We start from the raw sequence: 26,819 nt of genomic DNA, 5'->3' as shown, positions 1-26,819 counted from the left end.
TGAGCCTCCTAGCACACTCCGTCGTTTTTAAAACATTGACTACTTTTAGCTGGGACACCCTGTATATAGGTGCGGATCAGAGAGTAAACGGGGATAGCCGATATTCTAATTGACATTACGAAGGAAAAATGGAGCTGGGCAGGCCACGTAATGCGTAGGATGGATAACCGGTGCACCATTAGAGTTACGGAATGGATACCAAGAGCAGGGAAGCGCAGTCAAGTACGGCCGAAAACTAGGTGAGGTGATGAAGTTAGGAAATTTGCAGGCGCAAGTTGGAGTCAGCTATAGCGCAAAGACAGGGGCAATTCGAAATCGCAGGGAGCGGCCTTCGTCTGCAGTGGAATATATATATATATATATATATATATATATATATATATTTGTGTGTGTGTGTGTGTGTGTGTGTGTGTGGTGTGTGTGTGTGTGTGTGTGTGTGTGTGTGTGTGTTGTGTGTACAGCATAGGTGCGGCTCAGCATGTAAATGCTTTCAACGCCTAACCATAAAACTCACCAGTGCTTGCGCATAGTTTAGATAGTTCTGCTCTCAACTGACTGCCTTCTGCTAGGGTATTTATTCTCATTCGTACCGCTCCCTGCAGAGTAGCATGTAGGCGAAAATACACTGGCTATAATGGCTCTGCCTTGTCAATAGAACTTTATCTCTCTCTCTCTCTCTCTCTCTCTCTCTCTATATATATATATATATATATATATATATATATATATATATATATATATCAATTGACTACTTTCTGCATGCCGGAACTTCATAGTACACGTGCAGATTTTATCACGAGGAGTCATTGTTGCCTATGCCATTAACAACTTATCTAACTGCTCGCGCTGCGTATGAGCCCACAGATTCACATCATTTCTGCTAGTTGAAACACAGTTTCAGTTTAAGATTTCGGTCAGTTTGCCTGTGCTCTCCTGCAGTGCACACGTTATTAGAGTAAAAAATAAGGAACGACGTTTATCCATGAATACAAAGTTGTGCCCTCCCAGCGTCCCAATGATCCGACATCACTACACGGCGACGTTTAAACAATAAGAAAGAACGAAGCGAAAGCGCACACTTTTCAAATTTCGTTGTTAGGTGTCTCAGCATAGTCGAAAGCGTAAGGGAGAAACGAGCGCGACCACTATATAGAAAGGGATTTCCGGGCGGTGCAAATGCACGGCGAATACGTATACTAAAGGGACAGGTGACATCCCCGTATATCGGTTTCCTGTTTCCAGGAGGAGACTCCCAGAGACAAGCAAGCAGCCGTTGGAAACCGCTGCCTCAGCCGAACGCGTTTCAGGAAGCGCCAGATACAGCGGAGGCGCGCTAAACTGCCAATAACGACCTTACACCGGAAAACGCCAAAAGTCAAAGGGGTGCTGCCCGCCCATATACTCCTTTCCATGTGGTCGGAGGTGTGCGTGCGTGCGCGTGTGTGTGTTTACGTACGTACACACCTCGCGCGTGTGCAACCTGTGCATCAAGCCGTGGGGGCGGCCTTATTCCGGCCGACGGGAAAGGCTGCGGGCGCAGGCGGCGGCACTCTCACGCGCGCTCGGTCCAAAGCCTCGCGCATCGAGCGAGAGAGAGAACGGCGCAAAAGAAGACTTCAGTCTCGTGACGCAACGTTTCCGCTTGGTTCCACCTGGCTTCACATTGCGTTTTAGTCCTCGCCTCGTTTCACCCCCTCCGAGAGGCAGCGCCTCATTTTATTTGTTTCGCTTCTTTTATCACCGTTCTCTCTGTTTGCATCACTGAGGCCGGCGTTACCGACACGCTCCCGTAGCCATCAGGCCGCCGCCGACAGCTGGTCGACGCGAAGAGGTTTTCTCCGCCGAGCGTATATACTATATACGACGGTCGCGCATCGTCTGACGCGCTTCTCAAGACGAACGAAGGACCGTAATTGCTCGCAACGTAGGAGCTAGCTGATCCCCCCCCTAGAACCACGCTCTGTAGCGGCTCCTACAAGATTTCGCAAAAGCCTAATCGACGCGCGGCGAACTCGCGTCATACCCAATAACGGCGATGGAGAAGCTTTGAATTCCCGTCGTTATTTTTAATGCTATTGCATTTGCCGTACCCGTTGTCTCGGCCTTTAGGGACGTAACTTCGAGGACATCTTGAAGGCGCGCCTATGAGAGCGAGGGGTTTTACTTGTGCTTTCGCAGACATTCACCGCTGCATCTAGAAGCGCAGAGCACAAGGAGACACTTCTAAAAACTCGGAAGCACTGAAATGTACTGTCACCGTCAGTCCTTTATGCTCTGTGTGCTTGGTAAATTTAAGCTTCTACCTTTGTTGTAGGTAACAGTTCGTAAAGCTCAATGTCCTCTGCACTCCTGTCCGTGTCTCAGTATTGCTGTTATTTTTCTTTCTCCGGAAATTGCATTGCTGGTAAGTGTCATCTCGTGACGTGGTGGAACGGTTCGGTTCACGAAAATTTTCGTGCGAAAAAAAAAAGTAAGCCTGCAATAATTACGTCGTTGTTCGGCACATTTATGCCGTAGCTGTTCATTACAATATGTTCTGCGCGATTGACACAGCGGCCCGAGACGTCATCAACGCGGCTGCACGCTTTTATCAACGTACCGCGTCTGTATCACGGAAATGCGGTAATGATAATGCGCGTACTTGAAATTCAAATCGTCTAATAATGTAAGAAATAATGTATGCGTGTCCGTAGAAGATGCACAGGACGAGAACGACATCGTTCGCACCAAAACTTATGAAACGCGCGACAACTACGTAACTGAATTAAACTTAACGCCAACGTCACTCCAACGCCACTCCTACGTCACTCCAACGCCTGTCTGAATGCCCAAACCTCGCTTTGCGTCTAGGCTCCTGGAGCGTCGTCGAAAATGTTTATATGTGTACGTGTAGAACAAATCAATAAATATCAAAGTGCGGTTTCTCCCTTCAGAAGGTCTTCCACTCTGTAGCTCCTACCGCATTCTCAAATGTTGTTGTTCTCGGTTATTCGCAATGAAACAACCTTGCGCTGTCTGTCGTATCTGGATCTCAGTCTTCAGAAGTGCGGTGCACAGGTACGCGCGTATGCTGATGTCAAATAATCGAAGTTAAATAACAACTAAGTTTAGTAGATAAATCTCCGACTCGCGCAAGTACAAAAGATCGAGCGCGCTCATGTTTTCAAGTTCACCTATTTTATGCTCAAAGTCCTGTTTCATTCCTTGCGATCCTGGAAATACCAATCGCGTGTATCCCTTAAAATAATTACTCCGCCCTGATGTAAAAGACGGTCCCGATAGCAAGCGCTCTCGCAAAAGGACAAATGCGCGCCATTCGCAGTTGTCGTCATCGCCGAAACCGCGCTCTTAACGTTGTGCGCCTGAGGCAACTCGATGTAAACTTGTTCCCTTTGGTAGCACGCTCAGGATTCCTGCTCGATTATTAGTGAAACATGTTTTCTAAAACAACTCGATTGACCAGCTACCACTGTGAAATCGTTAACACCACCGAGACAAACGCAAATGTCTCATTTACTCTTGCTGGCCTGCTTTACTAGGCGACATTTCTGAATGAGCTGTCTGTCCGTGACTGAAATGCGTTCACACGTTGCCGTATAGATGAGCCACAGGGTACCTTAACGTGACACTGAGATCTGCTCGCTCGGATTAAAGAAACTGGTAATAAACTGGTAGAAAACGTGGATTTCGCGTCCAAACCACTGGTAACGTTGGAGTATTACAACCCCTTAAATAAACTGGTGAAAGAAAGGTGTATTTCAGGACCGAACCGCTGGTAACGTTGTATTATTACGACCCTTCAACGGCAACTCACGGGGACTGAAACAAAAGCATCAGCGCACACTCATCTCACAGCCCGCTTTCACGGCCGCGACGCAGCGAGCAAGAAAGCGACATCGTTCGTACAGCCGCACCTACCTTAAAGAACATGCTGTCCCCGCCGGTATTCCACTCGCGCCGCGCTCGCGCGGCGGCGGCAGTCGTCGACGACGAACGACGGAGGGACCGGAGCACGCACGTACTACAACACGAAACCGAGCGCGCCGACGGCGTCGGCTTCGTTAGCGCCCCCACTGGTGAACGGGGCTTCCTTAGCGGCCCGCTCGCGACGTCGGACTCGCTGCCGCGGCAGCGCGCTCTTTCGCGTCGACGGAGAGACCGAGGGGGAAGAAACAGTGGCGAGGGGGAAAAGTACACCGCCGCGAGATGCCCCCCACCCTCCGCGTGCTCGCGCTACCCTTTCTTCTGCACTCGCGAAAGAAGAAGAGGAAGAGGTCGTGGCATCGGGCGGAACGGGCAAGACGGAGAGCAGCCTGCTGCGGCCAGCAGAACGGCGGCGTCGCGCACCGCGAGCAGCTGCTCCTCTACGCCGTCGTCCAAAAGGCGAGCACGCCACAAACAGCACGCCTGGCACCTCCCCTCACTCCTGGACGCATTCTAGTTTGTTTTCTTTTCTCGAAGAGTGCCGTTTTGTGTGTGCAGATTACGCGAACGCTGCTGTAGAACGCACAGCCGTGTCGGCCCCCGGACCTGCCTATACTCGCTGCACCACCGCCGCCGCCGCTTTGTCACTTTAAGCGATAGCCTATAACCACACACGCGCGGGTACCGCCACTAGAAAAACGCTTTGAATGCGCACGTGCTGGGGGACATCGGGTCACGTTTCGGGGCGTTCGGGGTTTCCAGGAACGAGCAAGCAAAGCCGGTCTGCCCTTCGTAACCCCCACGGCTGGTTTCCCTTGGTGTCTCATTTTTCTTTCTTTCTTTTTTTTTTTTTTCGGGACACCGGCAGCATGCGTAACCAGTGCCCGCGTTACGCAATATTTGGGTTAGCGTTTCGACAGTGTCAGATTAGTGATACGAAGGTCACTGCAATTCGGAGGCAACACCAACATCTTCTGAAAGCCAGTTTCTACACCGGCCCTCTTTTGAAATACTTGTATCGATTTCTGAGACATAAAGGCGTGAAGCATAGACAGAGCCAACTTCAGCTCGTGCTAGAGTCGTGGGCGTGGTGTCACGTAGTTATGTTGAAATCTGCGAAATCATCTCGTGATCGATGGGATGCAGCTAGGAGCAATGCGATTAATAGGAGTTCCTACCGCTTTAGCGCGCGCCATCTCTAGCTCCCCTCTGCGTCTATTGTGAAGCTGTTTCCCGCGTCCCAAAGAACGTAGGTAAGCAAGGAATAGGCGCTTGTTATTGTTTCAAACGTTTCTTAAACGTCATTATCGTCCTTCTCATTGTTGTCGTTGCTGTTCAAAGCCCACCAGCTCCTCCTAACGACTCTCCAATCTGTCTTCTCGGGCGAGGGCGATCCTGGCAGCTGCGTGGTTGGTTGGAGCAGGTGGTGGCTGCGTACCCAGTGCGTGACGGCAAAGATGCATGAGGCCACATATGCGTTGAAGAAGACACTGTGGTCTACGTGGCTTGCCGGTAGACTAAGTCAAAAAATAACACAATAACTCCTCCGACTGGAAACGTTTCACCTTCTCGTACTTCTCTCCTAAAAAAAGGTTAATCACCTCGGGAGGCACAACCACTCATACAATTCTTCTTTCTCAGTGCGTGTGAACAAACTCTGTCCAACCCTTGAACAACGAGCAAAGGAAGACAGAGAGCTGGCAATAGAGTACGTAGTCTACAGAACAATTCAATTAAGGACTGTCGACGAAAGATGTGCTGGAGAACTTTCCTAAACTCAGCAAAGGCATAAGCACCCGTAGGCTGTTTGCTTGGTACGTAAATATAATTATTTATTAGTCTTCAATATCAACTAAGGAATAAGAAACATTCAAAGGTTACTAGGGATTAGGTGTGATTTGTGTGGGGAACAAGGCAGGCATCAATTTCCCCATCTGAACGTGTAGGGTAACCAACGGGCATGTCCTTGGTTAACCTCCCTACCGTTCTCTCTTCGTTTCTCTCTCTGTGTATCGTTGCAATGAAAGAACACAAGCGCTTTCATCACTGTTCATATACTCATACGTTCTTTACCGATCGGGCTACAAATAACGTGCAGATTTACCCACATACATCTATCCTATGGTTCAAATAAATGGACCGGCACAACGTTTCAGACATCCGTAACTTCCCAAGACTAAACTTTCATGGCCGTCCAATAACGTACCTTTGTCCTAGCATGAAATAAATGGACTGGCTTAACGCGCTTCAGAGATCCACAGAGAAACATTTTCATTATCATTCTCTTATTTAGTTTACTAGCATAATGTAACGCGTACAATGCAACAAAAGGACTCGTCGAGCAGCCAGACAGTCGGTATCTGCATCCGAGAAGCAATACACCGGAGTGGAGTCCCTGTTTTATCGCCGATCAGCGCTCCACTTTAGTGGGCACCCGTGTCGATACCCGTTACTTCAACATCCAGTGCAAGCTCCGAGAAGCGCATTAAACATTTCCGTCAAACTGTTCGGGCCGTCACGTAAGTTGGTCATGCAGGCGGCGATGCTATCGCCCCGTGGAGCATGGCAACACGCGACCTGCGGCGGCGGCTACGACCGACCGGCGAGCTCTGGTTCCCTGCACGCGCGCGCTTGATGAGCACAGGTTGCACGGCGGATGAGACAGAGTCATAAAACTCGGGCGCCTCCGCGCACTCGTATAAGCGGCGATGCCGCGAAGGGCCGGCATTAAGCCAGGCGCCTATTGAACTGCCTACGCGGAAGCGTATACGGCTTGCCCCTGCGGACCCCAATTCCACACCCACCCGTTAATGAACGTGGTCGTGTGGCCGGGTTATGCTTGCACGAGGACGAGCGGGAGGAACGTAGGGGTTGTGCGGCACCGAAGGGCCAGGCGGCCACGTTCATCTTTTTATTCTTTCCTAGCTGCAGTTTCATGTGTATCTTTCGTGTTCTCAGAGCAACTAAGAAGCTACGAGCGAGAAAAAAGCAACAACAAAGAACAAAGTCGCCAGCGAACTATTCTGGCAACAAATCATCAGGGATAGGGTGTCACTGCGCTACACTGCGCCTTCCTAGTTGCGTTCAGCACTGTGGAAGCTCGGCGTGTGGTTATAATTCCGCGCTTCCCGCGCGATGTGAAGTTATTACGGGAGCTCGGAGGAGCCTTGCAGGTCAAGGCAGTTGCCACTCCCGTATGAGCGCTAACTCACATAACGTTGGAGGAGTGCGTTGCGGCATGATTCAGTTCTCTTTCTAAATAACGCGCCTGGCGTTAGGCTCTGCCGCACTGCACATAATACTTGAGGCAGAGTGCGCTGCCATGCAGAATGCATTTTTTTTTTCTAATCTTCTTAGGTATTTTTTACCCCTTTGATTACTGGCTCCATTCCTGAGCACCTCAACGCGTTAATTTCTGCAAACGGTCACAGTAAAGAACAAACGCAGAAAAGCAGGAATGACCGTCGTCGGACTAGTGCCGCGAGAAATGGCGCATTACAATCACAAAAAATGAAAAGGAAAACGCATTCCGGTGACGTCTACTTACTTCGAAAGATCATTGTGAGCGCTATAATTTGTCTACGATATATCGCATGTTCATTATTTATGTTTTATAATACAAATATGGTAAATAATATGAAAGTTAACTCGAAATTTGGTCAATCTTATTTGAAAATAAATGTATGGGAGGCTTTCTTTCGTTCTTTCTTTCTTTCTCTCTTACTTTTTTGATTAAGTCTGCATACGTACTGCAATAAAGGTGACATTTTTTCTTTCGTAATGTTTCGCTAGCTTTGCGTCTACCACGTCGAGAAAATCAGGCCATTTACATTGTGATAATATGCAAGTTTCCAAAACTTGCATTGTGATACTTGTATTCTGTTAATTTCGCCCGAAAGGGGAAGCGTTGAGAGTGAGAGCAAAGTATACTATTGCACGCATAAACCAAGGCCCTCATTTATGGGCAGTGTCAATTGCAGTAAACATTCGCTTACTATACCTAAACAAGCATGGCATTACACCTCCAAAGAGGCGCATAAGTAGAAATCACACGATGACCGCGAGCTCTCGCGATCACAGCGCTGTCTCGATGAGGATCGCCGGCAGCGGATAGAGTGCGTGCTTGTCAACGAACGTTCCCGTGCTGCCACTCCCTTCACTATTTCAACTATACCGACCCAACAAATCGAATCAGCTCACGTGATCTCCAACACAGGAAGCGCGGGTCGCGCATGCGCCGTCGCGCGAGAGAACACACGGCGACGACGACGGCGCGAACGCTCCTCTAGTGTCCATTTATTTGCTCTCGCAATAACTTGTGTGTGAGACGTTAAAGAATCACGGTACAACGATTGGAAAGAAGTCGGGCTGATCAACATGTATCTCCTGAAGGACAGCACAGGAAGGAACTGGAGCGTCGAACAGCTCGCAAAATTTTGCGCATGCTACTCCGCTCCGACGGTGTAGCGATAATGGTATGTACAGTCATCCACATAAGTTTACGGACCACTGGATCTCAGAAAACGTTCAATTTCCGAGCAGCCTGTAACAGTGGTCAGTAAAACCGAACATCACAATGTTGTTCACATATACTGGTAGAGGCTGTAAATGCGAATAATAGACTGCGTTATGAGTCTGCGCAGATATTCAGCTTTTTCTCAGATCTCGTGTTCCGTAAAATTTTGTGGTTGACTGTGCACAACTGGAATGCCTTACAGCCGCCATTGGGGGGATCGAAAAATAAAAAAAAATAACACAACAGAAAAAGAAAGCGAGAGAAGGCAACAAATCACATACAGACAAAAAAAAAAATAACGTCAGAAGCTGAGAAACTGCCTTTCTCACTGATTCAAATATACATCAGCGATTACTCAACTTCTGTTATAACTTTAACAGGAAGATACTAAAAGAAATGTGGAAACAAAACAAAAAATATTATCTCGAGCTGAAACTGCGACAAAGTTAACCCGTTTCCGGTCTGACATTCCTGGGTCTCCACGCTGTTTTCACGTATATATATACACTCCCTTCCACTTGTTCCAGAAACTTATCACCCGAGACAGTTACAACTGCACACTAGATCACTCGCCACAGAGGATCTGTTGACAGGTGTCTCGGTTAACTTGTTCTTTTGTTTTCTAAAATCTCTTGCTGCAAGAAACTTTTGAGCGCACGTGTCGGTGGCGTGTGACAAAGACGGAGAGCCTCAGACAGTGCGGCTGGGGCACGACAGTCGAGGGCTTTTCCTTTCGACTTTTCCCCATAGGTACAATTTCAAGCACAAACAGAAGCACAAACACCCATCTCCAATGTTTTCTTTTCCTCGCAAATATCCATAAACCATCAAGCGCGCACAGTGGCAGACTTGAGAGTCTATAGTCTCCTAACCGCGGACGTCGTATTCTGGTCTCGAGCGCTTCCAAAACAGCCGAGAAAAGGACAGAGAAACGGCGCCGGCTTGCATGCTCAAAAGCACTGAGTTTAGGACGTTGCCCTCTTGCGGAGGCAGGATCACGTGCTGCGGTGGCCGCTTCTCGATTGAGCCGAGCGCGAGCGACTTATTTTGGGGGGGAAGCCCGAGGTAATGTCCCGTGTCCGCCCGACGACATCGCGAGCGGCGGTGACGGCTGTTCTGTTTCACTCACTCCCTCACTCGCTTAGTCACCGCCGTCGCCGACGTCCTGACGCTGATGAGACGCGTTACACTTGCTGTTCCGACACCGCCGAAAAGGTCCCGCTCCGTGGACGGAGTCCTCTTTGTAACACCGCCACATGGGGCACATCTCTCGTGCCCTCGTCAGAAAGGAGCTTGGTCTTGAAAGCATTTGAGCTCGCGTTCCGCCTTTTTCTGTGTGCAGAGCTCGGAGCTGCCAACAAAAAATGCGGAAGTCTGCATTCATTGTGGGCACGACAAACGTGCAAACAATCTACGTTTTACGGTCTACGCTATAGCGGAATTCGTACTATGAAGAAAGACCGGGACATCAACCTCCAAGCGCGCTGCTCACGAAGACATCGGCAACAAAGGCATACGGGAGGAAATTGTCGCACAGTGCTTGTGACACTGCGCTGTTGAATATTAATAATTTGCATATCATTCTTCAAAATTTAGTGTTAGACTTTGCTGGTTAACGTCTTCAATCACATCCCCCTTAATTCACGGTCGGTGATTTGTGTACACAACTTGTTTTTGTTGTTTCTGTTCAGCGGTAAGGAAAACAAAACAAAACACGGACATTAAGCTACGGTGAAGTGAACCGCCTGCATCCTCAATGTCGTTTCCTTTCGATTGTGTGGACAGAGTAACGCTGCGCACGACTATTTTCCTAAAAGCATTACCGTGGTTGACGGTATGTTCCACGTGCCGAGTTCCGTCAGAAATGGTGAATGGATAGTTTTTCCTTTCCATAGCTACTCGCAGTCAAAAATGAACTTGTCCATGTGCCCTGATCAGGTGATTGAAGTATTTTTGCGAGCAAACACAGCTTAACGGATTCTACATGAAATCGAGATTTAATTACTTAGTAATTACAATGACTCACTAAAGATGTCCGAAAGATCATCCTAACCCTGAGGAGGAGGAGAAAAAAGAGATGAAAAGACAAGGAGTTGAGCCAGTGTAAGTACCTACTAGCTACACTGTGCTGGGTTAAAGAGTCTGAAAATTACATCACGTTAAGTGCGTGCATTTTTTTCTTTCTATTTTTTATTCCTTGTCTCCTTCTATAACCTTTTATTCCATTTATTCTGACCCTAACTATCTTTTAATGTAGTGTGGAACGCGTTGGAATAAGATTTTGTTATTTTCGCACATTTATCGACATTCCATAATTTGCGACGCTAGGGGTTATTAAAGCGAAGCTTTATATGGCTAAGCGAAACGAATAAGCACCGCCCAAGCACTCCGTACAGATGGTTAACCAGCGATGCTGAACCGTGCCGCCCCAGTGTTGATGACTGGGTTAAACCCGACGGTTCATTAAAGTATTTCTAAATTATTGGTTACATCTTTGTGTTTCTTAATGAGGTTACACGTTCGGCTGTGACAGAGAGAACGACTTCACTGACGGCATGCCGGCATTCCGCCGTTGTCGCTTGCGTTCGATGTCTCGAGTTTGCTCGGCGCCGTGGTTAGCAGTATTCGCCCGCCATTGCTGCTTGCGATTGTTCGAAATTAAACTGCTTCAAAATTAAATCTCTTCGTTACGTAAGACAATGAATGGCTCATACCCCCGTAAGCAATGGCTCATAGCCCCGTAAACGCGGCCTCTTCATTACGACGACAGAAGAGAAGTGAAATCTTACGCTGGAATGATCAGCGGAAACGGAGCCAGCTGTGGAAGACGACGACAATGACGAACGCGGGAGCAGCGGCACGAACGCGTGCCGAGCGCGAGCACGAGCGCAACCCGAGAGGCGCCAACGAGCCAGCTGCGGAAGAAGACGACGCTCGAGCCAATGCTGATGATGATAGTTTTCTGTGGACAGGCGACTATATGGCTAGGCGAAAGTGAGTGAGTACGAACTTAATTTAGGTCCTAAGGAGAAAGAATTAAAGCGGGGCCGGACGAAAAAGCGTCTGTCCGTCGCCTGTGTACAGAAAACTATAATCATCAGCATTGGCTCGAGCATCGTCGTCTTCTTCCGCAGCTGGCTCGTTGGCGCCTCTCGGGTTGCGCTCGTGCTCGTGCTCGGCACGCGCTCGTGCCACTGCTCCCGCGTTCGTCGTCGTCATCTTCTTCCACAGCTGGCTCCGTTGCCACTCATCATTCCGGTGTAGAATTTCACTTCTCTTCTGTCGTCGTAATGGGGAGGTCGCGTTTACGGGGGTATGAGCCATTGCTTGAGGGGGTATGAGCCATTCATTGTCTTACGTGATGGAAAGATTTAATTTTGAAGCAATTTAATTTCCGAGAATCGCAAGCGGCCATAGCGGGCGAATGCTACTAATTACGCCGCCGAGCAAACTGGAGATATCGAACGCAAACGACAACGGCGGACTGTGGGCATATACCGTCAGTGACGTCGTTCTCTCCGTCGCAGCCGAACGTGTGTGTAACCTAATTAAGAAACACAAAGACGTAACCAAAAATTGAGAAATATTTCAATGAACCATCGGGATTAACCCAGTCATAAACACTGGGGCCGCACGTTTCAGCTTCGCTGGTTAAGCATCTGTACAAAGTTCTTTGGTGGTGATTTTTTTTTGAAAGCAATTTGGATTGTTGCTGATCAGGACAATGTTATCTGTAAACGGCAGGTGACTAATATATTCTCCGTTTAACCTCACACCTAATTTTTCTCAAACAGCTTGCATATTTCTTTCGAGCATAGAGTGAACATCACAGGAGAGGTTGCGTCTCCATGCATGACACCTCTTATAATTGATAATTTCCCGCTTTTCTTGTGAAAAAGTACGGTAAATGTCGAATCTCTGTAGATATTGTCTTAGATATCAATGTATGCTCCCTCTACTCTATGACCATACTTAATGCCTCCTTGAATGCTGATATCTCTATTGAATTGAACGCCTTTTTGTAGTCTATGAAAACCATATTATGTAGAGCTTTACTATATTTCCCAGACTTCTCAATTACCTGATTGATTGCGTGGATGTTAGATATTGTTGAATATTCCTTTCTAGAGCTACCCTATTCTCTAGATTGGTTTAAGTCAGATGTTGTTCAGATTCTATTTGAAATTACCCTAGTCAATGTTCTGCACAATACCGATCGAAAAGCAAGCTGATGGGCCTACATTTTTGAATTCCTAACCGTCTCGCTTTTTATGAATCAATAAGTTCGTATTCTTCCCATTCTCGGGAACACTTGAAGTCATGAGGCATTGTGCGTAACGGAAGTAATATTTTCTTGTGCAAAAAGCGGACATCTAGATTGAAGTAAATTCACAGTTTACGCGTGTGTCATGCCGTGCCTTTCTTTTTTTTTTTCTGTCTCTTATCTCTAGATCCTCAAGATCGGCTATTGTCGCATTGTACCTTTTGTTTGCAAACACCGTATTTTTCCGGCAAGGATGTACGCAGTGGGTTGAGAAGGAAGCTGTTTTTTTCGCTGGTTTAGTCCTCGAGCCAGGCGGAAAAGTCAGGCAAGAGTTGCGCCGTGGCTGTCGCAGAGGACCGAAAACAGCGGTGACTCAGAGGTCGCGCTCCACCCTCAACGCTCGGTCACGTGGAAGGCGCTGGCAGGAAAGGAGGCACGAAAAACTTAAAACCTCGGCCGGCTCGGCTCTCGAGTGGAGGCCGCGAGAACCGTGTGATTACACGAGCTAGCCGGGAAGGGCAGTGCGTTAACTACGGCGTGAACGGAAACGGCGTTCACGCAAGGGAGGCGTTACGTTGCCACTGGCGTCGGTGCAAGAGGAAAAGTACCAGACGTTAGAAAACATTACGAAGGCTGCTTGTATCTCAAGACCCAAAAGGCGCACAGAGCAGAGGAAAGCAGATTAGAAAGATAGAGAGAGAGAGAACGCTGCACGGTCAACGTAGTCACGGTCAACGAAGTCCCACTGGCGTCATTACAACAAACAGTAGTACACCTGTAGGAAACCAAAATAACTGCTAATATTAATCGCCCTCCAGAAGCGAAGGCTTACGCAAACAATACCGAGCGCCAGCTGCGCTTACGCGAAAAAAAATAAAAAAAGGCCTACGGGCCTCAGTGGTAACTGAAGGGTAAGGAGGGTTGCAAAGAGGCACTCGGTACTAATAGCAGAGGGTAACTCGACGACAAAACTACGGAAAACGCTGAGCGAGGGCGCAGGAAAAATTATGCCCCCCACCCCTTCCCATTTTCTTGAACCCGCATTCACATCACTCACAACGAAACAATATCATTTGCATGACGAGCGCCTCTTGAATGACTAGATACTTAAAGGTTTGGATCGCGTCTTCGTCCTGAACTGTCGCCGCTGCGCTGCTCCGATTCTAATAAACCCCTGGCAATATATATATATATATATATATATATATATATATATATATATATATATATATATATATATATATACAGGGTGTTTCATCGAACACTTTCAGAAATTCTTAAAAGTTTCCTGTGGCAGATAGCACAATTCTAGTTCATGAGCTGGTGTACTCGAAGAGGCAGACATAATTTGCACAAGAAATTGAAATGCAAAAACGAATAATTAATGAAAATTTACTAATTAAGTTCTTAACTAATTAGCTGATTGCCCATGTTGCAATTTACAAATTGAAGCCGTAGAGTTCGCAGGCCAGATCCACTTGGAACGAATTCTCCGGATGACACCAGTTTCGATATATTAGCGGAGAAATGCATTGGCGTTCCAGTTAGTTTCTTAGCAAAACGTCGCTTTATGCATTGAAGCACAAAATTAACTGGAACGCCAATGCATTTCTCCGCAAAGTGAAGAGATTAATATCTTGAAACTGGTGTCATCCTCAGAATTAATTCCAAGTGGATCCGCCTCGCGAACTCCACGGCTACAATTTGTAAATTGCAATATGGGCCATCAGGTTATTAGTTAAAAACTTAATTAGTGATTTTTTGTTAATTAGTCGATTATGCATTTCAATTTTTTGTGCAAATAATGTCCGCCTCTTCGAGTGGGCCAGCTCATTAACTAGAATTGGGCCATCTGCCACAGGCAACCTTAAATAAATTTTGAAAGTGTTCGCTGAAACACCCTGTATATATTGGAATTTAAAAACATAATCCGTGGCAGATAGCCGAATTATTATCCTTGAGCTGGACCCACACAGGCGGACTTTATTTGGACGAGAAATCGAAATGCATAATCGACAAATCCGCAAAAACTCCCTGCTCAAGTTTTTAACTAATCCCCTTACAGCACATATTGCAAATTACAAATTGTAGCCTGGGAGTTCGCAAGGCAGATCCACTTGGAACGAATTCTCCGGATGACACCAGTTTCGCGATATATTATTTTTCGAATTTTGCGAAGAAATACATTGGTAGTCTAGTTACTTTTATACTACAATGCTTAAAACGGCGTTTTGATAAAGTAATTGGAACTACAGTGTATCTTTACAGCAAGTTTGATGGTGGATTTCTCGAAATTGATGTCATCCACACAATCATTTTCAAGTGGATACACCTTGCAGTCTCACGAGCTACAATTTGTAAATTACAGTTTGACGTAAGGTTATTAGTTAAAATGTAATTAGTGATTTTTTGTTATTATTTTAAGATTATGCGTATCAATTTCTCGTGCAAGTACTGTACGCCTCTTCGAGTTGACCAGCTGAAGGACAAGAATTGTGTTAGCTGCCACAGGCGATTTCTAAAAATTACTGACAGCCTTCATAGAAACACCAGGTATACTCGTATACTATATACTATATACTACATACTATATACTATTAGCAAAGCGAGAACAAGGTGAGAGCAGGAGCCAACCGTTTCGACAAGTGGACTTGTCTTCTTCAATGTGACATATACTATATAGTATATACGATATACATATATTGTGAGTGCCATATGCGACTGTTACTTTCATCTTCCTCATCTGTAACACGCGTCTTGTCTTCTTCGTCGCTATATCTCGAGCTCAGCCAGAATAAAGTGGCTCCTCATAATATATAACAGGAAATGAAAAACGGTCCGGCAATAAAGCACATTTCCCAAAGGCGGTTCAACTTTGAGTGTAGAAAAAGTATTTTAAAGAATCAGCGCCAAACCGGCACTTTCTACTGTTTCTGCAATTAAACACAAGTCAATTAATCAAGTCCCCCAAATAATACAACATCAATTTTTAAAAATTCACACAAGGACATGCTAATTGTTATAACATAAATCCAACATCAATTTCATTAAACAAAGCGATTAAGGCGTTTAGAGTAAATTGGTGTAATGGCGAATGAGCTAATATCTTGCTTCGCACTTCGTACTAAGTGGAGTTCGAATAATCCGGTATAAAATGAACTCAATGCCTCCATCGGGACTACATAAAAAAAATAAAGTGATGAGTTCTATTGAGTGTTTACTGTACTTACAAATGCTGCGGCAAGTTCCATGCTTGCGCCGCATATTATAACATATGTTCCGGACGCAACAGCGAAGTAGTCTCAAGCGGATCGGCCGCTTGCGCCTACCTGGTGCGCAGCGTTTAGCGACGTTTGGGCACTGACGCCATCTGTCGGAATGCGAAGTAAACAGACGGCTCTCCGCGGGGCGTGCGGGCACTCCCCGCAGGGCGGACGTCCTTTCGGTGGAGGAATCCTCCCAAGGCTTCTCATTTTGTACTACTACTACTACTACTACTACTACTACTACTACTACTACTACTACTACTACTACTACTACTAATACTACTACTACTACTAATAATAATAATAATAATAATAATAATAATAATAATAATAATAATAATCGATCATTTATTTACCGTGCCCAGGAACAACCCCGAGGTCTGAGTGCTGGCGCACGCATACATTAAAACAAAAGACAGCATGGGAATATAAGTAAAAAAGAAAAAAAAAACAATGCACAAAAGTAACAATGTTGAAAAGAAGAGTGTACATACAGCAAGGAAGCAAGGTGGATACAAAAGAAAAAGAAGAAGGGCAGTTGAACAATGTTGTGAAACTATGACACAACAAAGCAAAGCTCGGGAAAGAACAATGACAGAAAGTTATGAAAATATCAAGATCATGAAAATAAGCGGCATAAAGACTCTGTATTCTCAAGACGGTTGAGTGTTGGTGGTGACAGGCGGGAACATGGAAAGGTCTGTGTTCTCTGGTGATCTTGCGTGGAATACGAAACATGATAAAACTGAGGAGTTCGGTGCAGGTGAGGTTACCGTGAAGGAGTTTGAAAAGAAGCAGAAGCTCAGTGGGACTACGTCGGCCGCGAAGGGCACTGACAATAATCCAAGATATATATATACATGAGAAAGAGGGGAAACTGAGGGATCCGATGTTTTGTTAATCATGACCATACGAAGCCAACAGAAAACGAAGCCAAGGAAAGCACCGAGGAAGTTAGCTGTGGTCGAAATTAAAATGTCGAAAATGACGAAGACAAGGGAAATGAATGTGGACGAAAAGATAACTTGCCGCCGGTGGGAGCCGAACCCGCAACCTCCGCGTTACTAGTGTGTTGTACTACCAGCTGTGATACGGTGACAGCTATCAATCCGTCCAGTAAAGTGGGTATTTATGTTTATTAGATCAAACCCTGGGAGTGTTAGCCAGCGCCACTCAGAGCCATGGTGGATGGATGCGAAACATCCTTTTTTTTTTTTTTTTTGCCCGATGGCTTCACATAATGCGTGAACACGATTAATATATTTACAAAGTTTTGTTAAGGCGTGTGCCCGCAAGAACATAACAACAACAGCAACGCTTTCGTGGCGTGAAACACGCAGGTGGTGCTTTGCCACGGGCCGAAAATGTGCCGCAGTTTCAAGATTAGGTCCCGTCGCAAGTATACTGCAGCCTTTAAAGACCATCTCTCCGACAAATAGCGGCAGAAGTCGCTACTTGTCACGATCCAGGGTCGCTACACACAGAACACATTGGCGAGTCCGTAAGTTGAATTTTGCACTTGAAGTAGTCCGTGCAGGCCACGTTGTGCCTGATGCGCTGAAGGCATGTTTGGTGTTGCCTATTGAGGCCTCGCGGCATATAAAAGTCACAAGATTGATCGATTTTATATAGGGGTCCGTGATAGCTTGTATCTCTCCGATCGCTGCAGACGCCAAGCTTGTGCGTGTACCAGTGTGACCGCGTCTTTTCTCGAGACAGGTATCTGCACCATTTCTCACTAAGTGTCATGTGAAGCTTTGGCAGCACATGCAGCCAGGACGTTGCCTTGTATACCGCAGTGGCCTGGTAACCACTGCAGCACAACCCTGTGATGCAGTTCGCAGGCTTTTTGATGCATAGGCATCCGACGTGAGTGACGAGTTTATCCAGCATACGTGTTGACTTCAGGGACTGCATGATCGCTCTAGAATCGGAGAAGATGACCCAAGACTAAGCTCTTCGTTCTACCATGAGAACAAAAGCTGCCCGCAGTACAGCTGTTCAGTGGCTTTATCTGAAGTGCGGTGACTGAGAGTGGCAGGGATGGTAACACTTGCAGACGGAATCCACACACCAGTAGCAGGTGATATATATAGTGTAACGGAGCCGTCAGTGTAAATATGACGGGGAGACCTTTAGCTGGCGTTAATATGCTCTAGGAAGAAATACTCGTATGTCAGCGCTGCCCAGAGAGCATTTCTCTTGTTGCTCAGGAGCCCAGGCACTGACGTGACAATTGACCACGAAGGAAATTTTCACGGAGGCTCATTCGGCACAGAATGGCATTGATAATTCGCCAGGAGCAATCTTCGCACCTCTCAACAGCTGGCTGAAGCGAACGAATCACCCAGAACTCTGGCCGCAAAGTGCCTATGGACTCTAAGAAACTCCTGCAGCAGAAGCACTGGAACTGATTGGCGCCTGCTTTCTGCAAGTTCCTACACTTGTGTTTTTCGGTAGGCCTAGGCGCACCCTAAAGGCGATTACTAGTGAACGCTTTTATGTTGGTTCGGTAAGTGCTCTGTAGCATAGGAAGGCTGCATCGCAAGAGAGCCGTATACATGCGTAGTAGAACATTCATGGAGCATCCACCAGCACAAGTTAAGTGGGACATCCTATATATACATGTATATGTATACCATGTCGACCTCTGCCCGCGACACAGTGTGTGCCTTCGTTTCCCAAACTCGATCACGGCGCATATCTGTTGTAATATCTGTTGAATACCTCTATCTGGACACAAATGTGTGACGATGTAGCTAGTGCATCTTCAGAAAAGCACACAAACGCACCGTTAAGATAGCCGACGTCACGGAGCATGCAGCCCGGAGGGGATTTAATTTTCGTGGGACACCCTTCCTATCTGGAGCGCCTCCGCCTATAGCCGGCCGCCCTAAGTTTCCTCGTAGGCACTTTAATGGGCGACACGACATTCCTTGCTAGAAATCACGACTCGGTCTTCTTTATTGCCTCTTCGGAGCGCCTGTTCCCGCTTCCGGTATATCCGCACGCGCACTTTAACCCTTCCAGCGCTGCTTGGAAGACCGCATCGGTTTTCGCGCTCTCCTATGCCTACACCATTCTCGTTCGAAAGGCGTATATTAAGGCCGCGCGAAATCAGCTGCCTTGGCATAGCGATGGCAGGGGGGGAGGGCTTACTCTGCATACGGTCGTGGCGTGTGGTATTTTATCGCACGGGGAAATCACGCGCGACAAATGTGTTGCATACAACGTTGCAGTTTTAGCAAGTCCCGTTCGTGCGATAAGGATTAAAAGTGCGGAGCAGTGCAAAAAATAATGAAGAAATAAAACGAGCGGGCCCTCGTAAGCTTCGCGGGGTAAGAGCTTGCGCCCGGAGATGTGGAAAGTGCTAACGGTAGCTCTTTCCTCTTCGCTATCTTTGCGCGGGATTGGTGCGTGGAGGTGGAATCGTTTTTTTTTTTTTTTCCTGGCTGTATCCGCATTACACGAACTCTAGTATAGCAGCATAGCGTGGGGAAGAAAAAAGAGAGCGCTCTTCAGAAGGATCCTGATCGCGGAAAAATGTTCTTCGTCACCTACTTGATTGTAAGCAAAATTTATAGCCTTCCTGTTCAGCGGGGTTATCGCATTCGTTTCTTCTTTCTCTTTTTTTTTCGCTATATGTTTTTTTTTTTAATACGAAGGACCCTTCGACCTCACTCTCCATTATTTATACCTATCTGCAGGCACAGAACTCAAGACCTCTCATCGGACGAGTATATAGGGGCATCAACAATCAGCGCCCCAAGTGACCGCGAGCTGCAACCAGGTGCTGTTTCCTAGGGAAAGCGCCGTTTCTGACGAATAACTAATCACAGGGACCATAATTCATAAATGTTAGGAGCAAGTAGATTTGCACACATAGCCCTACAACCTAAGCATGCGCTCTTTGTGTGTGTGTGTGTGTGTGTGTGTGTGTGTGTGTGTGTGTGTGTGTGTGTGTGTGTGTGTGTGTGTGTGTGTGTGTGTGTGTGTGTGTGTGTGTGTGTGTGTGTGTGTGTGTGTGTGTGTGTGTGTGTGTGTGTGTGTGTGTGTGTCCAAAACCCGTTCTAACTTCCAAATCACGTACGAAATGCGAAATGTGGGAATCTATGGTATAACGGACCGAATTTGAAGGCTTCCCTTCGCAGGACGAAGCTGTTTCTCGTTTGCACTTCTGCACCAGTTAATTATAACACGTAAGTACCTTAGCTCAACGTTTTAAAGCCTGAGCTTCTATACTATAGCAATGCCCTAACCTTAAAGGGACACTAAAGAAAAACACTAAATCAGTTTAGAATGATGAAGCAATCTTTAAAAACTCTATTTTCGATAATTTCGGCTAAATAGGTTCATTACTAGAAGAAAAAAGAAATGAAGGACAACCTTCCATGTTTGGAATTTCGTGCCGAAACCCGAGCACCTGTACATCAGCCTAACCACGTCATGGATTTCTAAGTACTTTTTTTCTATGGCACACTTGTGGAACAGTAAAGTTCTCGAAACCTGCTAAGTCCTGTGTTTGGCTTTTCTAAATGACAATGCGAAGTATATCTTTGCCCACATGAAATTAGGCGCCAAGTAGACGCTGCCAAAATCCATGACGTAACGGCAAGCTGGTGGGGGAAGTTCAAGACGGTGTCGACGCCTGTGTTCCGCTATTGCGTCTTTTCTGGCTTACGAAACCACCTCTTAAGGTAATAGTGGCTGTTTCTGTTTCGTTTTTTTTTATATTGTAGGAGTGTAATTTACTAATAAACCTCAAATATTTTTTTCTAATTGAACGTTCAATCCCTGTAAGATGTTTCCGAAGAAAAAAAGGTCACCGCATATCCCCAAAGTGAATGATGATGAGTGGGCGAAGCACCGGGGGATCATTCGGGTAACCGTGAATCCCTTTACATGTGTACAGTATATACGGCGCTTATATATCCCTTGTGCACGGCAGCGCCCCTAGCGGTCTCCATGCAAACTAGATCTACGGACGGACAACGGACGACGAGGGACAAGGCTCGGCCCTAAGGCGCTTCGCCCCTAAAAAATATGATATGTGAATATAAAGAAGAAATATATATCCTCAGAGCATTGCAACTACACCGATTGCTGCGCATATATTTTGTGAAATGTTGTGAAGCAATTATTGTGTTCTCGGTGCAGTCGATGTGAAGCGCAGTCCTACTGGTGGTGCCATCTGTGAAGGCATGAAGCATAAACCACCAACTGGTTGCCATTAGGATTCAGAGTACTTCATGCTCGTTTTTTTTTTCGGTTTTTCTTTCTTCCTTCTTGTTTATTACACACCGTGGTGCCGTGGAATGTTCATCAAACACTCAGCGCTTCATTTCGATTTCTTACATTGTGTGACGAGCAGGATAAGCTTCACATTCCATGTTGTTCCCTTTGTTATGTCATCGTGAAAAATCTGGATGTTTATTAGTTCGCCTTGGTGAGCAACATTTGAATTTCCCGCCATCTGTGTAACGTGCCACCTCCATACTACGCGGTCATCATTAAAGCTTTAGAAAGTTCTCTAAAGTGTCCATGAGGTATATTTTACGGGAAGTACCTTTGATGCTACTTACTATTGGTGCACTCCAAGCGTATATCCCGAGGATCAGACGAAGAGCACGTGTCTTGTACGTCAGATGATAGCGATTCACGACATACATTGTGATTTTTCATTGAAGACACGGTGGAGAGGACACTAACTATGTACAGATGCAACAAAATGTCGGAGAAAAAACCCTTAACAACTTTAACTGTGGAAGATGGCTATGAGGGATTAGTTGCAACATAGGAAAGCGGAGATCTACGTGTGGATGGGCCTATATCAATTGACGTTATAAGCAGCCATTAAAAAACATGGCGGCAGAGATCGGTACTTTACAATGCCAACCGTAATTTTATTAGGTTTACTTAATTTGCGACGTCTTTTTCTTTTGACAATGTCATTTCGTCCTCGCAAGGAACACCACTGTACAATATTTCTTCATTTCTTTCGAATTTAAGCCGCCGACACAATATTAACATTACAAACAATTAAACAGGTGGGTCCTTGAATTCGTAGAAAATACTTTACACTTCTATGCTATCACTCCCATGATGTCAGAGGAAAGGACGTTAGCACATTTTATAGGCGTGGTACCTATATACGATGTCAACGTATGACAGTCTGATGGCAGTGCCCTTCCCACAGCAAGGAAGAGACACCAATCGAAATGACAGGTAGTGACCTTTATAAACAGCCACGGCGGTAAATAATCACACGTTCGTTAACACATCAGCGACCACTTCGAGGGCGGCGGTGTGTGTGTGAACGCCCCGTGCATTAGCGAATATCACGCACCTTTTCCTTGATGAGCAGTAGTTCCCGCTCGGCCTGCCACACGTCGTTCTCCAGCTGTCGGACGCGGTCGCCGCACGAGTGCCTCTTGCTGCTGTTGGCGGCGGCCCGGGACGACCGGGAGTTGCTGCAGGCCGATGCACCCGAGCAGCAGCAGCCGATGCCCGAGCTCGCCGCTACTCCTCCGCTGCACTTATTGCGAGCCACAGCAGCACCTGCACGGTGTACACCACACGCAGCGTTCACGGTCCGGCGACGCAGTAATGGCCACCGGTAGAGAGTGACCGTGGTACCGACCACGGCTGTTGACGCGCCCGCGAGCGCGAAAGGTGTTCCTGCCACTCATTTGTGGTGCGCTGGGCGGAACTCGTTCGTCTCTCCGCGAACGCGATCTATATAAATACTGCTTGTAAGGATCGGATCCGATGGAAAAGAAGTAGCGTTGCTTCCTAACATATCGCCCACGTCCACATGTTGTTTGGTTGAAGTTGAAGTTGAAGTTTATTTCAGGCAACCAACAATACATATATGTATATGTACACACATATGCAGTTGCCTAGGGGACCGGCGAAAAGGCTAAAAGCCTGACAGGGCGCCTGCCCCCCGAGAACCCAAATTCACCCCCAAAAAGACACAATGCACAGAGTTACAGTTTGGCAATAGCTATTACAGTTCAGAGAAAAAAAATGGTCATAGGACAGAAGAAGAAGCAGTTCAGTACAGTAACGCTTTTGTACGTAAACAATAATTTTCATATTTAAGGCACCAGAAGGGATACAAGTGAAACCAAAAATAGGACATCGAATGAATTGGTTTTAACGACTTCCAGATGACACAATGTGAGAGAAAAAACAACAGCAAATACTTTTGACAACATAAAACGTGAACGAGGTTTATGTTTGTATTGATAATAAATATGAATGTACCTTGCTTTTAAAAGCACGGTATGAACCGATCTCCTCAATCAGCGTAGCTAGAGAAGGATGTTGGTTTAAAAAATGCGGAATGTGATAGCTCAGTTTCTCGGTTCCGTAATTTGTGCGTGTTTTTTTCTTTCCTATAAATTTTATGACGTAGGTTGTGGCAGTGGTTTTTCGCAAGACACCTCTGAAAAAAAACCTGTAGGATTAGATTTTACTTGATTGTAAATGACCATCGCCAACTTTTTTTTCATGACGTTTGTAATGGTTAGTATTTCATGTTTTTTGAAAAGAGGCGCCGTATGAAATCTGTGTGGTACTCCTTCGATTAGTCGTATAGCTTTCTTTTGCAAGACATGAATTTTATCCGTGTTTGATTTAGTCGTACTCCCCCACACAAGAAGGCAGTAGTGGATGTGCGAGTGAACTATTGTGTAATATAGTTGTTTTTTTAACCATTGTGGAAGCAGCTGTCGTAATTTACAAATAATACCCGTAGATCTTGATATGGTGGAGCGGACGTAATTGGTGTGCAAGAGCCAGTCTAAGTGGTCTTGAAAAAGTACCCCGAGAAATTTATGTGCTGTGACGCGTTCAATTTCTTGCCCCTCAAAAGTTATGTTAGCTTCTCTCGTGATAGCCTTATTACGTGGGCGGAATAAAACATATTTCGTTTTTTTTTTAGTGTTTAGTTCTAGTCTATTATTTTTTAACCAGTCAGATAGATGTCTCAACCAAAGATTTGCTTGTTGTTCAAGAATATTGAGCCCGTTACCAGAGAAGAATACATTGGTGTCATCGGCGTATAGAACTATGTAGGGTATAAGTGGTATGTTAGGAATGTCGTTAACATAAATCAAAAAAAGCAAAGGGCCTAGGATTGACCCTTGTGGAACACCACATGTGATTTTACCCATGTTGGATTTAGCGTCACTAATCCTAGTATATTGCTGACGATTAGTTAAATAACTTTTTATTAGTTCTAAAGCCATTCCCCTAATTCCGTATTTAGGCAGTTTCAGTAATAAGATATGGTGCTTAACTGAATCAAAAGCCTTCTTGAAGTCGAGAAAGACCCCTAGAGTGAGTAGTTTATGTTCAAAATTGTCAAGTATTTTTTCTTTAATGTCTAGTAAGGCCGTTTCAGTAGATTTGTTCTTTTGGAAACCATATTGTTGCTTTGTGATCACCTTTTCCTGCAGTAAATAGTTAGAAAGTCGTAATTTTATCACCTGCTCAAAAACTTTAGAGAATATAGGCAATAATGAGATTGGCCTATAATTATTAAAATCATTTTTATTACCACCCTTAAAAATAACCGATACCCTGGCGACTTTTAAATCATCAGGGAAAATACCAGAACTGAGAATTATGTTACATATATGCGATAGTGGCTGACTTATAAAGTGGGCAACTGCTTTAATAGGCTGGGGCTTTAATTCATCTACGCCGCATGCGCAGTTATTTTTTAATTTTTGCAATAGTGTGTATATTTCGGATTCAGTTGTGGGGAACAAAAAAAACTGAGGACACAACATTGTCAGTGATGTACGAAGTATAGCTGCTATTTTCGTCAACACAGGTCGTCGAAACGCCAGCTTTCAGGAAATGCTCATTGAACTTATTGGCAAGCAGTGCACCCGAGCATGGTTCATCTTCTATCATAAGCTCCGATATAACCGATTTGTCATCTTTAAGCATGAGATCACCTACCCTTTTCCATACTTTTTTCGAGTCATTGGCTACGTTAGCAAACATATTTTCATAATATGCGGCACGTGCATGCTTAATATCTGAGCCTAATTTATTCCTTATTTTTTATATTTAGCTAAGGTGTCTAAGTTTTTTGTTTTGATAAATAAACTGAATAGCTTGTCACGCTCTTTTATTCTCCTCAAAAGGCCTGAATTTATCCACGGCTTCCTGGATTTCTGGTGTTTTCTAACTGTTACCATAGGAAATGCAATGTCATAAAGGTCTTTGATAATACGTAAAAAGAGGCCATATGAAGCCACGGGGTCTTTTATTTCCATTACAGGGTTCCAGTTAGTACCTGCTTCTAAGCGTTTAAAAATTTCAATTTTGTCCGTAGATATTATTCTGCACGTGACGGATGTATTTTGTGTACTTTGGCTATGTCTGGTCAAGTAGGGCGTGAAAAAAAGAAAAAAGGGCAAGTGATCACTTAAATCAGCTATCAGTACCCCTGCATCGCACTCACGTGGATGATAGTTGGTAAAACACAGATCTAGTAAGGTTTCAGAGGCATCCGTAATTCTTGTCGGTATGTTAATTACATTTTGATATCCAAAAGAACAGAAAATATCACTGAGATTTTGCTTATTTCCCGTTGGTGATAATAAGTCGATGTTGAAGTCACCACAAAAGATCGCAGGTAGTCCAGACTGACAACAGTACTCTAGAACACTTTCAAGATAAATTAAACACGCTGTAACAGAACCAGAAGGGGGTCTGTACACAAGGACAACAATTGTGCCCATGCATTTAATCATTAGACATTCATAGTGAGGATCAATTTTTGAGTATTCTGAGTTTGTTTCACAATAGAGTTGATTTTTGACATAAATAGCCAGACCACCTCCCCTTCTGTTTCTTCGCGATATCGTATTACAATTGTATCCAGAGAAATGTACATCAGGGCAATCATCAGAAAACCAGGTTTCTGTGAATGTTAAAATGTCGAAATTGTGATCGAGTGTATCCAAAAACAGGCCTACGGACTCTTGTTTGTGTCTTAAACTTCGCGCGTTTAAATTTAGCAAGGATAGCTGCTTTACGTCCCTCGTAGCTTTCAGTTGCTGAAAAGAAGTAGCATCATAGTAGCCATGCAACCGCGAGAACGAAGCCATGAGCTAGGTTTGACAAAAAAAAACAAAAAAAAAACAATTGGATGACATTATGAGCTATCGCACCCCTTCCAGATCCTCGGCTGTTCTTATTCTAACAATGCGATGATGTGAGCTTCGTTGCACAAACATCTTACCATCTTTAATCCAAGAAAACTGATAATTCATTTCGCGGGCTTTACACCTTATCTGCCAAAATAGCTTTTTGTTTTGCGCAGTCAGATTTTCATTGAAGAAGATCTTGGATTTTGCTTTTCTTAGATCCGTTCGCTTTTTGAGCCAGTTATCTCGTGTCAGGCGAGATGAGAAGCGTACCGACGAGGTGTTGACTATTGCGAAGCGGTGCAGTGGTCATGTCTGACGAGACGATTGCATCTAGGTTTCAGGTCGGTGAAGTGTGTGATAGCCGTGAGCGATTCAGTTTGTGTGTCCATCCCTATTGAAAATCCCAGCATTGCCCATCATTAGTTTTATGTTGGGCATGCCGGGAGACGTGCTGGGCATGCTGGATAAACTGCTGGGCGTGATGGAATTCATCGTGGGTATGCTGGGTGGATGGTGGGCGATATAGATGGTGCTGGGTAAATGCTGGGTAGACGGTGGAATACCTACTGGGTGACTCGTCACAATGGTGGGTGTACTGGGTGGACGGTGGAATACATACTGGGCGACCTGTGCAAATGATGGGTGAATAATGGGTGTACTGGTTGGATGGTGGG

At 45.5% G+C, this 26,819-nt stretch overlaps 1 protein-coding gene across 3 annotated transcripts in view; it reads right to left on the bottom strand.

Moving 5' to 3' along the window:
• LOC119456248 (uncharacterized) overlaps positions 1–26,819 on the bottom strand; it is a 104,161-nt gene that overhangs the window by 55,142 nt on the left and 22,200 nt on the right. For all 3 annotated transcript variants that reach the window (XR_005193087.2, XM_037717898.2, XM_037717896.2), the window contains exon 4: positions 22,317–22,528. Coding sequence is in view for 2 of the 3 variants with exons in the window: in XM_037717898.2 (XP_037573826.1) it covers positions 22,317–22,528 (212 nt within the window). In the remaining variant the exon portion in view is untranslated. The remainder of the gene's footprint in view (positions 1–22,316; positions 22,529–26,819) is intronic.

This window comes from Dermacentor silvarum, chromosome 6 (assembly GCF_013339745.2).
Source record: "Dermacentor silvarum isolate Dsil-2018 chromosome 6, BIME_Dsil_1.4, whole genome shotgun sequence".
Classification (NCBI taxonomy): domain Eukaryota; kingdom Metazoa; phylum Arthropoda; class Arachnida; order Ixodida; family Ixodidae; genus Dermacentor; species Dermacentor silvarum.
The sequence above is the reverse complement of the archived record's forward strand: the minus strand, read 5'-3'. Positions and strand labels throughout refer to the sequence as shown.